General features: G+C 35.2%; 1 protein-coding gene across 4 annotated transcripts; it reads left to right on the top strand.

The window, feature by feature from the left end:
• The first annotated feature begins 647 nt into the window (after window positions 1-647).
• Window positions 648-6,702, top strand: LOC107925707 (ethylene-responsive transcription factor-like protein At4g13040). 4 transcript variants are annotated; one of them, XM_016856424.2, is made up of 7 exons: window positions 648-1,037; window positions 2,066-2,179; window positions 2,378-2,508; window positions 3,785-3,869; window positions 5,309-5,489; window positions 6,062-6,183; window positions 6,275-6,702. In XM_016856424.2, exons 2-7 carry the CDS (start codon window positions 2,137-2,139, stop codon window positions 6,340-6,342), a joined length of 630 nt encoding a protein of 209 aa, XP_016711913.1. In that variant the 5' UTR covers window positions 648-1,037; window positions 2,066-2,136; the 3' UTR covers window positions 6,343-6,702. The 4 variants fall into 4 exon arrangements, with proteins under 4 accessions (XP_016711913.1, XP_016711914.1, XP_040953796.1 ...); XM_016856425.2 differs by having other exon boundaries at window positions 650-1,037; window positions 2,073-2,179; XM_041097862.1 differs by lacking the exon at window positions 648-1,037 and adding an exon at window positions 1,171-1,572.
• The last annotated feature ends 5,504 nt before the right edge of the window (window positions 6,703-12,206 follow it).

Genomic DNA, 12,206 nt, shown 5'->3' on the forward strand with positions numbered 1-12,206 from the left:
GTGATTGCATTTTTGAGTTTTTTTTTTCTAATGAAATAACAAGAAAAAATAGAATTATATTTGAATATTATAAAATTAAGTATTATAAATAATAAAATCAATTAATGAGATCAAAATATTCAAACAATGAACGAGCGAATTTCCAAATTTAAAAGATAATTGGTAGTATAAAAAAAGTTTAAATAATGAAAAAAACCTATAAATTTTATCATTTTATTTAGATAAATATTATACTTCAAAATAAAATTTAACATCATAATTTGAACCCCAAAATATTATCCTTTAATTTATATTTAAAATTTAAAAAAAAAAGTATTTGAATGTAAATAAAAGATAAAACTTTACTTGAAAATTAATTAATGTTTATATTAATATTTTTTTATTATGTTGGTATTATAAATTAACTAAAAAAATATAATTTTTTAAAAAATAAATAATTTAAACTAAATCCAATAATAAAAAATTTAGATAATTAAAATTTTTTATATACATGTTGGGTCTTTTTATATATATAAAATATTAATATAATCTAGTAATAAGGCTAAAGTGTAATAAGGGAAATCTAAGGCAAAGGCTAAAGAAAAGAGGGGCAAAATAGGAAAGATAAAGTTTCACAAAATACAAGTAAACGTTCCCCTTCGCAAGTTCTTATTCACATTCTACATTCTCTCTTTATTTTCTCACAAAGACTTGGCCTTTGCCTTGGCTGTTGGCTTTGTTTGATTTTGATTTTTATCTTTAATTTATCTCAGCAGCCTCACGACCCTTTCATAAATATGGGTTTTCACTGAAAACTCGGAAAGATTTAACAAAAACAAACAAACAAAAGGTGGTAGATGCATGCGCCACTACCAACTTCTTCAAATCACTCTTCTACTTCTTTCACCATCTTTTCCTTCATTTCCTTTTAGCAACAATCAATCCTGAATTTTCTTTTACCTGATTTTGGTTTTTAATCCCTTTTTTCTTCTCTCTCTATCTGTTTCTCCTCGGTTTCTACGCTGTCTCAACCACCACCTTTGCTTTCCCTTTCTCAGGTACCAAACGATTGATACGAACAATGACTTTTTCTTTCTTTCTTTTTTGTTTATTTATGTTCTTCGCTGTAATGGGCTGTTTTTGCTTTTCCTGGTTATGGACTCGTGACCAGTTTTTTTTTTAGGCATATAGGCTTTGGCTTTGTATGGGTTTCTTTTTTGAACTTTGATTTTTGTGTGTTTTGGGGGTTGGGTTTTTTGTGTTTTTCTTGTTTTTCAACTGCCTTCACTTCCATGAAAGGTGGTAGGTTGGTGGGTTTGACTTGTTTTCCAGGGAGAGATAATTGGGATTTTTATTGGGCAGGCTCATTGGACATCTTTGTTAGCTGCACATGATGAAAGTTTTGGCTTTACTTTATGCAAATTATGATGAATTTATCTCTTTTTTTCTTGATTAAAAAAAGAAAGAAAGTAAAACTATGGTTGAGCTTCATGTCATCCTGCCCCCTTATCCGAAGCCTGGTTAACTTTTAGAACTGAATACCATTCCATCTTAATAAGAGTTGACTGGAAACGTTTCGTGCGATTTGGATTGGTTTGTTCATATTTTTCTCTGATTCAACCTTGTTGTTTTTTCTTAGATGACTAATCCGTGCATGGGATTTAGATTTAACCCCCTGCTTTTCTATGTAGCATTACTGAAATCAAAATCTAACGTACGTGTAATGACAAACTAGTTGGTTTTCAGCCAAACGATTTCCGTAAGGAGTATGAGGGTTTGATATTAGTATTTTATAACAAAAGAGGATCAACATTTGGGAGTTTCACCAGGCACTTCTATTTTGCTTAGGTTCATTATCAGATTACTTGCTTTGACTCGTAGTTCTGATGGCGTTCCTTGCATCTCTTGACCTTTTTTTTCTTATTTTGCTATATAAGTAACTTGAATAGGTGATATCTTAGATCCACTTATCTTACGAAGCTGTTTCCTATAGCCTTTTGTTTTTACCTGCCATCTTGTTTATTTTCTAACAGGTTCTTTCTTCTTTAATGCTCATGATTTTCTAATTGTTTAATCCACTTATAAGGCCACAGGCACAAGGACAGATGCAAAGGACGATCAATTAAGCCATCGTTTACTGAGTAAAAGGTTGCCAACATGGTGAGCTTACGCAGACGCAAGCTCTTGGGACTCTGCTCTGGTAAACTTTAGTTGATATGTACTTTATCGTGTATAACTAATTGCATCCATTGATAGCAATGAATAGGAAAATTACTATATTGTGTTACATAAAGTGTGTCCTTCAATCTGCCATTTTGTTTAACCATGATTGAATTGTAATCAAGTTCTAAATTATGATTGAATAATTTCATTCACCAAGTTTAGTGACCTTTTGTAGGGAAGAATTCTGTTTTGACTCCACTTCCTAGATTTTTTGGTAATGGAAATGCCCTTGAAACTTCAAGCCAGAATGCAAAATCAGTTAGTGTGCATCCTATGCCCTTAGATTCCATCAACCGTATGCATGGGGTAAGAGTGCATTATGAATCAATTGATCAAGTTTAGTATTAAATGGTTTCACTGTTTTAATTTCTCTTCTTACTTCTTAGTTGTGTTTGCATGTATTGTTTGTATTCCTGTTTCTTTTACCATATTGTATGAACTTGGCAGCTTGCTGATCCCTCCCTCCCCACTTCTTCTGGGGCTAGGGATGCTTCCCTAAATAATGTCTCACTAGTATTCTTGAAAACTGAAAAGAAAAAAAGAGAGGAAAGAGAATATATTGGTATGGATCATGAATCATTGTTCATTTCTGCAATATTTTAAAGCTCTACTAATCTTAAACTGGTGTTGTAACTTAGCCTTGTCCACAATTATATATTTGCTGTTTTTTTTTCCCACTATAATAATTCTAGGAATGATTCATTTCATCAGTCATCATCTAAATTAAGAGAAGAAAAGAAAGACCATCCATCATTGTGGAAGAATTTTTCTTCCCCGTGATGAACCTTCTTTATTTCCATATTTTAGGAAGGTTTGGTAATATGCAATTTAGCTGTGTTCGTAGTTGATGATTACTGACAGAGATTACATTTTACCTTCACCATTGCATTTCTATCTATACTTGCATTGTAGGTGGTCACAACTTTATCTTTTCATGTGATCGGTTGATATCCACAGTAGGGGTAGTAAATTTTAGTTATATGAACATCCAAGCCATTTATTTGGTGGCATGTGTGGTCATGTCTTACAGTAGTGAGCTAAAGGTTTTTCTATGAGAAAACATAGGACATGGTATGTGGCTATGTGCTACTTGTTTTGACTTCTTTAACAGAGCTGTATGAGAACCACTGAATAGAATGAATTATTTCTTTACTCATAATTGATAGGAAATATGCAATTGGTTGTATAGTATCTTTTCCTGTGTGTTTGCAGCTTTTCCGTATATGTGATCCTAAGGATTCCGGGGTTCCTCTGCCATTTTGGAGAAATAAAAAGAATATGATGAATCCATTAACTGATAATGCCTGATCAGTTGAATGCATCTTGGGGAAATATTCTTACTAAATAGTCATTTAATGCCTCATGTTTCCTTGTTGATCTAGACTCACAGGATAAAATACTTGGCTGTCAATTAAAATGATATTTAAGTGCCCCCATATTTATTTAATTGGCATGCATTAAATGCAACTTCATAATAAATATACAAGTGATATAGATTCTTAATTTCATGATAGATAAATACCAAGTGACGTGTACTGTCCAATTCTTACACTTAAAATGCAACTATTTGATGCTCTCTCAGAAAAGCATTCCTATGGTTAGCTGTGGATCCCCAAATGTTTCTGGCTCTGGATCATCAAAAGAGCATCATAATCAACCTTTTCCAGGTTTGTCTCTCAGGAAACACGTTCCACATGTTTAGTTAATATTGTTAAGACTAGAAAATTTTACTTGTTTACGGCTTGGTCTTGGTCTTCCCTTCCTTTCTCCACCCTCTCCTCTCATTCTTTTTCTTAACTCTTTTCTCTTTCATAGAGAATGAACAATAAAATAGTGCCTCTCACTTTCTGTTTAATATACATGTACGACCACATATAAATTAGATAATAAAATGATGGGATATTGTATTCTACAAGGAACTCAGGCATATGTGGAAGTACTAACATAAAAAGATGCTATTACAACATAAAGAACGGGGAATCAATTGATGTTAAACCAATCACATTTTGCATGATCTTTGTTTGGGACCTTTTCTTTGCCCACTCCGATCCTATGGGAAAAGCTATTTTTGCTGGCTGTGTTGTATTCAAGTTTTGGGTTGTGAAGTTCAACTAATAGTTCTGTTGGAAGTTTCTCTCTGGTGTTTACCTATAAACTGAAGTTTCCTTGTTCTTATTCCACAAGAAAGCATATCTTGGAATTTGTTCAATGAGGATTACAGTGAAAATTCATGTGTTTTAAAATGATATTGGTGGGTTTACAGCCAAGTCCATACGCAGCTGTTTAAAAAGATAGTTTGTCTGGCTATACGTGCTCTTTGGGATTAATGGAACCAAAGCATTTTGAGATACTAGCTTCTAATTACTTATGTCAGACTTGTTTACTGTTCCTCCATATCAGATTTAAGTGGCTAGAAAGAAGTACCTTCAGATTTAAATGGCTTGAAATATTTACATCCTTGCTGTATTTGCATTTATGATGGAAGTCTAAATTAACCTTGCAATGGTCCATGTTCCACTGATTAGGCTAAAACTCTCCCAAGATCAAAAGCTTCCTTCTCTCATTCCCCTTTACTCCTGCAAACTGTTCTTGCCTCTCACTTGTTGTGAACCCCTGATTTGACACCAGCATAGAAGCTTCTTTATGCCAAAGAAGAAAAATAAGATTATTTCACAATTCATTCTTCAAAGTTTGGTAGTATGGACAACTATTTCCAGTATTGCAGTATCGGAAATTACTGTATGGTGAATTCGCATTGTGAAATGATGTTATAAAATGCCTTGCTCTGCCAATGTTTAATGTCCAAAATTGGTACTGTTCTGTATTATGTAGTAGAATCCTTGTGACAAGCAAGTTTTGGACTTTTATCTCCCTTTGGGCTCGCTCAGGGTGCTGCTTCTGATAAATTGCATGTTTGATATAAATAGAGAAGTATTTTGAGGAAGTGTCGGTGTTTTAACTTTTACCCCTTTCGTTAGTTAGAATAAAGAAGAAATTACATATCTCAGAACTGAGTCCATTCCATGCTGCTTCCATATTAAACATGTAATTACTTCTTAGCATCTACGTTACGACTGATGTCTGTGGACAATGTTATCGTCTGTAGGGCAACTGATCAAACGGAGGAAGCGGCACCGAAGGAAGCATGTTCAAAACCAAGAACCTTGTCTGATGAGGGGTGTATACTTCAAAAACATGAAATGGCAAGCTGCAATAAAAGTCGACAAGAAACAGATTCACTTAGGCACTGTTGGTTCGCAAGAAGAAGCTGCCCGCTTATATGACAGGTAATAAGTTGACTTTTATCTTGCTTGTAATGACTACTACTAGAATTACTTCAGAAATTCTTATCACTACCTATACAAATATTGTTTTTCAGTAGCACAAAGTAAGAAGGTTGGATAGTTTGATATGGATGCAAAATAACCTTTAAGCTTTATATATCAATGTCTGATATGAAGAAGCCATATATTCATTTGTTTTCACTCTTAACTTGGTGGTATGAGGGATAATTGTACGTTCTCATTGGTATTAATGAATTTCTTTGAAAGTATTCATGTATAGTGATGATAAATACAAAGAAGCGCTATTCATATGCAAGTTCCACAAGAATATGGGATGGTATGTATGAAAAAGCGTTGAAGTCATATGCAATTCCTAGCGTCTTTATAAAGGATTAGTAAAGTGTTCTCATTTGTTTGTTTTTCTTTTTTATTTCTTCATCGACTATAAGTAAACAATGCCTGGTTTCTACCATTTCGTATTTTGCTAAGACGGTTTCCTAGTGTTGATTTTTAGGTGATATAACTTACTGTCTTACTGAGTAGTTATGTTGATAGATAATATTTTTTATATGTAGAGCTGCTTTCATGTGTGGAAGGGAGCCTAACTTCGAGCTTTCAAAGGAGGAAAAACAAGAGCTTAGGAATTTCAAGTGGGATGAGTTTTTGGCATATACTCGCCATTCAATTACCAATAAAAGTAAACCCTCAGTTTATTGCTTTTCTATTCTTATTATCTCAGCTGCTATAACTTAAATAATCAATGTGTTTATTTTGAATGTTGATTACAGAATCCAAGCGAAGGCTCGGCATCAGACCACAGAAAAGCTCTGAACCAGCAATAGAGAATGGTCAGTGACAGGGCAAAGCAGACAAAGAGTCAATAGCTTCTTAGCTTCAAAACAGGCGGCACTAGACTCTTGAGCCTCATGAAAAGATGATGGTTCCAGAGGAAGGCTGAATAATCTGGTTTTAGTTATTGAACTCTAGTTGCTGAGTCTCCATTTTTGGGTGTATAAAGGGCCCCTGTTAGGGCAAGAAGCAATGATAAATCCCATTATTATCATTTTCTGGTAAGCAGATATCAATAGTGTTTAAACTGAAACCGAAATAAGTGGTAAATATTAGTTGCATCATCAGCCTGACAACGAATCACCATTGTTATTAAGACAGATGAAAGGCATGCATAAAGATAATTGCAGAACTCTGAACTTGTTTTCATGTCATTTGTTCTGCCCAAGTAGAGGAAAAAATGCAGAATTTTGCTCAAAATGCCTTTACTAGCATTGATCCTTAGTCACATACAGTTAAGCCAATTGTATATGCTTAGGGATGCCAAAAAAGCCTGAAACCTATGGGTTCCGAGCTGATCCAACCCGATAAGGTCAGTTTTTTCTCTTCAAATCGGGTTTCAGGGCGGGGCAGGTTAGCTTTAGAGAATGGTCAGGTTGGGGTTAGGTTTAGTATGAGCCCGCCCTGCCCCAAGATATTTATGAAATTACCCTTGTATGTTCTATTAAATATTATTTAGGTTAAAAAATCCTTGAACTTTATCACTTCAATATCATTTTGCTAATTTTACTCATTTCACGCTAGTTTCTTTCCTCTCATTTTAATTTATTTTTTCAAGTCTCCCTTCTCATTTCCCTTCCTTTTTTTTTATGATGTAATATATATATTTTTACTTAGTCATCTCAAGCATGATTTTTTTTTAAAATATTTTTTAATTTAAGTAATCACAATTTCAAATAAAAAAGTTTGAACTCGGGTTGTGTTGGATTGAAGTCTAGTATACAATTAATTTTTGGGTTTGGGGCAAGTTAAATTTTTTTAAAGTCAAAGTTGGGTTGGTGTCGAAGCATAACAGTAGAATATCGGGTCAGAGTCAGAGCGGGCAAAAATCTGACCTGCCCTGTCCCGTTGCCATCACTATATCTGCTATATTTTTGGGGAGAACTAACAGGTCCCTTGGCTTATATGGCCCTGTGTTCCATCTTAGCCGCTATTCGGGGTGAGTATAGGATACAAGTATTTGTTGTACATAGATGTTTTCATGTCTATGCATATGTACTTTTGGAGAAAATTTATTTTCTTTTTTCTCCCAAGTTTTCTCCTGCCTTACTATCAGTTGAATTAGTTCTTGTCCAGTTCAAGTAACACCAATTCTATGTATAGCACTGGATTAGAAAGGACTACGATGTTTGGCTGAACAAACCTAACTTGATGAAGACTGGGTTTTCATCTATAAGCATCAGTCTTTACCATATCAACTAGATGAACACTGTCTCCAACAGATCTTGCTTGCAATGGTCTGGTTTTTTATTGCATGTGTTTTACATTTTAAGGCTTTGGTAATTGGCATCAACATCACCGTATTTCTTGTGAACTGATTACTTGAACTGGGAACTGTAAATAACGCCTTTGATAATCTGGCAGGGAGTGGCACTGCAATCTGCATTGCCACTCCAGGTGTTGTTTAAGCACTTAAAAGTGCATAACTTGCTTGATTGTCTCCTTTATTATCCCTCCTGCTAATTTGGTGCTTATCACCATTCACTCATTTGCTGTTACTGGGACTACAGTTGATTTTGCTGCACTTAAAGTGAGACCAAAATTTGGTGCTTTATCACTATTCACTCATAGTTGCTCTTGGAATCAAGAGGACTGAATATTGCTATACTTATATCTTGCAAATCCACTTTCCGTGCCTATAATCTGGTAGGTCAACACCTTTGACTAAGGAGCATCATCTTGCGACTTGAAGCACCAGCGGGCCCATTCATTGAGACCACATACCTAACTTAAATAAGAAATCTATTACTTACACGTCGTATATATTCATGCCTTAGACATGACAGCCCAGACATTAAAACATGTCTAGGATAACCTGATGATAAGATATTAGTAGACTAAATAATTCGGAGGGAGTCTAGAAGTAATATGAGGACCACACGTGGCATCTTGGGAGCTATGAAAGAGAATCCATTTAAAAGCCTTTGGACCTTGAGAAAAGGGGGCAAGACACCTCTCCTAACTAAACTTTCAACTCACTCCTATTCTCATCTTCTCTCTAATATTCTATTGATACTCACGTTCTAGTTGTTCTAATTTATCTATGGTTCTCCGCTCTCTTGGTGAACCATCACAAACTATCACAAATTAATTATTATATCAACAATTAGTATCATGAGTATGGGCTCATTCTCGACCTTCAGATTTAGTTGAAAGATGACTTCTCCCAATATCAACTTTCCCAATAACAAACTTCCTAAACAACCTCAACAACCAAAATTTTTCAAGCTTCCCTAGCAACCAAAACTTTCCCAACTTTCAAAACCAAGCTGACCAGAAAGGTCAAGTCCCCTAGGGAAACAACAATCTTAGCCAACAATACCATTATCCCTATAGTATGTTCAATCAACAACAGTATTACCCTCAGTACAACCATTCCCTAGAATATTATGGTCTTGCCCTAAGTACTCTCTAGCTTCGAGACACTGAGTCCCAAACTAGAACTCTATCCCACCACAATTCTAAGAACTAAACATCCATTTTTGTTCGGGGAAAAGGGCGTACAACACCAAGAATCTAGCCGACTCTTCATTTGTCCTATCAAAATCCTCTTCACCCTATCATCTTTGTCAAGATAGTTTGGCCACATGCTATTGTGTGAGCCTCCAAGTCTCCTCTCCAAGTTCTTATCTGTATAACCATCGGGACTCTTTCACCACAAGCAATGCATATAAGCATTCCTTAAGCTAATCACCTTCTCCATCTCCAAATGGCTACCTTACCGTAGCTTGTAAAATTGCCTCATCACAAATTCATCAGTCAAAGGCAGTATGTGACCGTAGGTATCATTGTCGGGGAGTTTCTATCTCATAGGAAAAGGGAACTCTTTGGAAAATTGGTGACGAATTAAAATAAACTTCTTCTTGTCTAAGCAAAGATTGGATGTATGGGTATTTAGGATGTGTTTGATCACCATCCCATCCTTACCCTACTTTGTGAAATGTAACATCTCTTGCATACTTCGATCTTTCCTTTGATTTGTCAATGTAAGTTTAAAAAGGTTTAGAAAAGTGGACAAGCATAAAGACGTCTTATGAGAATGTGGTAAACGCTATCAAATAAGTCACCGCTCATACTAGTAAAAGAGTGACATGTAGCCTACCACTTAGTACAATCTCCTCTCACATCAATTATGTCAACTGTAGTGCACATCTCACCTTAAATCACTCTTATCAAAATAGCATTTATTTCAAATATTTTTAAAACTTTAAAGCTCCTAAAATGTCCTTCAAATATTTCTAACTCCAAATATCCACAATCCTTATGAGCATGTGGCCTCCCAATAGAAAATACACCTCACACCAAGAAGTACCAAGTCACCATACAATACCCAAAGAAATACTCAACATCCAAATAGCAGGTTGTAAAAGTTTAATGCCTCAGGGAATGCAAATTTATAGGCAATTGTTATACCTATACCTCATTAGCTCACTTCGAGTCCCTATGATCTAGTAGGTCAATGTCTTTAACTAAAGAGGACCATCTTGCAAGTCTAAAACCTCACAAGCCTATCCATTAGGACTGCATACCTGAATGACATGGACAAGACACTTGTCATTCATATATCACGTATATTCATTCTGCAAACCTAACAACCTAAACATTAACATGCTCAAGACAACCTATAATAATGAGATAATAAACCAACTAATTTGCAAGGAATCAGGAACCAATATGAGGGTAACAAGTGACACCTCAGGAATTATAAGAGAAAACACCCTTTAACGCCTTGGACCCTAGGAAAAGAGGTCAAGATGTAACGCCCCGTACCCGAGACCGTTGCCGGAGTCGGACACGAGGGGTTCACAGACTAAATTCGCTTACTATCGCAGTCCATTTTAAAAATTTCCAGACAGCTGTCTAACTGTGTCGCTGTCACCTTAAAAATCATATCTTGAGTTTCACAACTCGAAAATCAGTTTCGTGATTTTTCCCTGAAACTAGACTCATATGTCCATATACATATTGTTTTCTAGAATTTTTGGTCGGGCCAATTAGTACAGTTTATTAGTTAAAGTCTCCCCTGTTACAGGGTGCGACTACACTGACCTTCATGCATTACAATTTGGATATCTCCCTGTACAGGGCTTCAATACTGATTCCGTTTGTTTCTATAGAAACTAGACTCAGAGAGGAATCTATACATATATGGCATGACTCCTAATTATCTCTGGTTAATTTATAATGAATTTCCAAAGTCGGAACAGGGAATCCAGAAACTGTTCTGGCCCTGTTTCACGAAAACCTAATTATCTCTTAAATACCACTCATATGACCGTTTCGTTTCTTCCATATGAAAGTGGATTCATCAAGGTTCATTTAAATAATTTATTCACTATTTAATTCCATTCCTACTATTTTTAGTGATTTTCCAAATCTACATCACTACTGCTGTCAGCATCTGCCTTTAAGGTAGACTTTACCTATTTCATAGTTTTCATGATTCAACTAGCCCTTTTAGCATAAATAGCACAAATTATGATAATGATTAACCATTCCCATGGCCAATCCTTGTTAAGCATATCCACACCTCTCAATAACCATATCCATACCAAATGATTATAACATTATGCTCAAACATATATAAGCCATTTTCGCATGGCTATCCAAAATTATACAAAACCGAATGGTACATGACCAACAACAAAAGGGTAGTCCTATACATGCCATTTTCAGAGTTCAACCAAAAGTGTACCAAAAGAGTTTTGATAGTGTGGGCAACTTCGACTTCAATAATCCCGAGTCCGATAGCTGACGAACCAAAATCTATAAAACAGAGATTCAAAGAACGGAGTAAGCATTTAATGCTTAGTAAGTTTTAAGCAAAACAAAGTGTTCTCAATCACTATCATTGGTCATTCATTTCAACTGTTCGATGAAGTTAATCTAGAGCTTCATCTCGATCTATAATATCATTAAACGCAACACTTGGCTGCCACATATATACTTTCGAATAATAATAACCTAGATGGTCAAATATTTCCAAAGCACATTCTTCATCGATTTTCAGCTTTCAATAATCCTTTCCACTTGTTCATAATCACATCCATACTTTTAAGTATTTCAACATGACAAGTACTAAATTACCATAGGCACATAAAGAACCAACATATTCCTTATCACATATATATAAGCTTACAAATCATAATCCTTACCTTGTACTAGCACATCTAGCTCAACCCAACCCATACTCAGATCATAAGGCTTTTGGGCAGAATATGCACTAATACATAAGAATATTTCATCGCATACTTTATTATACAAACATACCATTACCAATTAGATTATTCTCACATTTGGAGTTATAATATTAATCACATTTACCTACCTCTTTGATACTGATAATTCACCTCGAAATCACTCCACCGATGAGTAAGTAATACGTACCTGAACATCTTGAATACATAATACTTATTTGATGGTAACTTAATGCAGATACTCAATATCAAAGTCTTACTTGAATCCTAGCATTTAGCCGTCGGGTCTTTAAAGCTCGGATATAGTACGAGCACGAAGCCTACGGACATTAATCAGGATAATATTCTCGCATAAAGCCTGCGGGGTTTTAACCCGGATATAGTACTGACACAATTGCCCTTCGGGACTTATCACATTTATACACTTCCACATCCATCACATTGGCCATTCGGC

This window comes from Gossypium hirsutum, chromosome D07 (assembly GCF_007990345.1).
Source record: "Gossypium hirsutum isolate 1008001.06 chromosome D07, Gossypium_hirsutum_v2.1, whole genome shotgun sequence".
NCBI lineage: Eukaryota > Viridiplantae > Streptophyta > Magnoliopsida > Malvales > Malvaceae > Gossypium > Gossypium hirsutum.

What these genes read in the sequence shown, in the direction of transcription:
- LOC107925707 (XM_016856424.2), top strand. Translation starts at nt 2,137, where the DNA reads ATGGTGAGCTTACGCAGACGCAAGCTCTTGGGACTCTGCTCTG. An exon ending in CCATCAACCGTATGCATGGG is followed by an intron (nt 2,509 to 3,784) that starts GTAAGAGTGCAT and finishes ATGCTCTCTCAG; the next exon opens with AAAAGCATTCCTATGGTTAG. An exon ending in CCATTCAATTACCAATAAAA is followed by an intron (nt 6,184 to 6,274) that starts GTAAACCCTCAG and finishes TGTTGATTACAG; the next exon opens with AATCCAAGCGAAGGCTCGGC.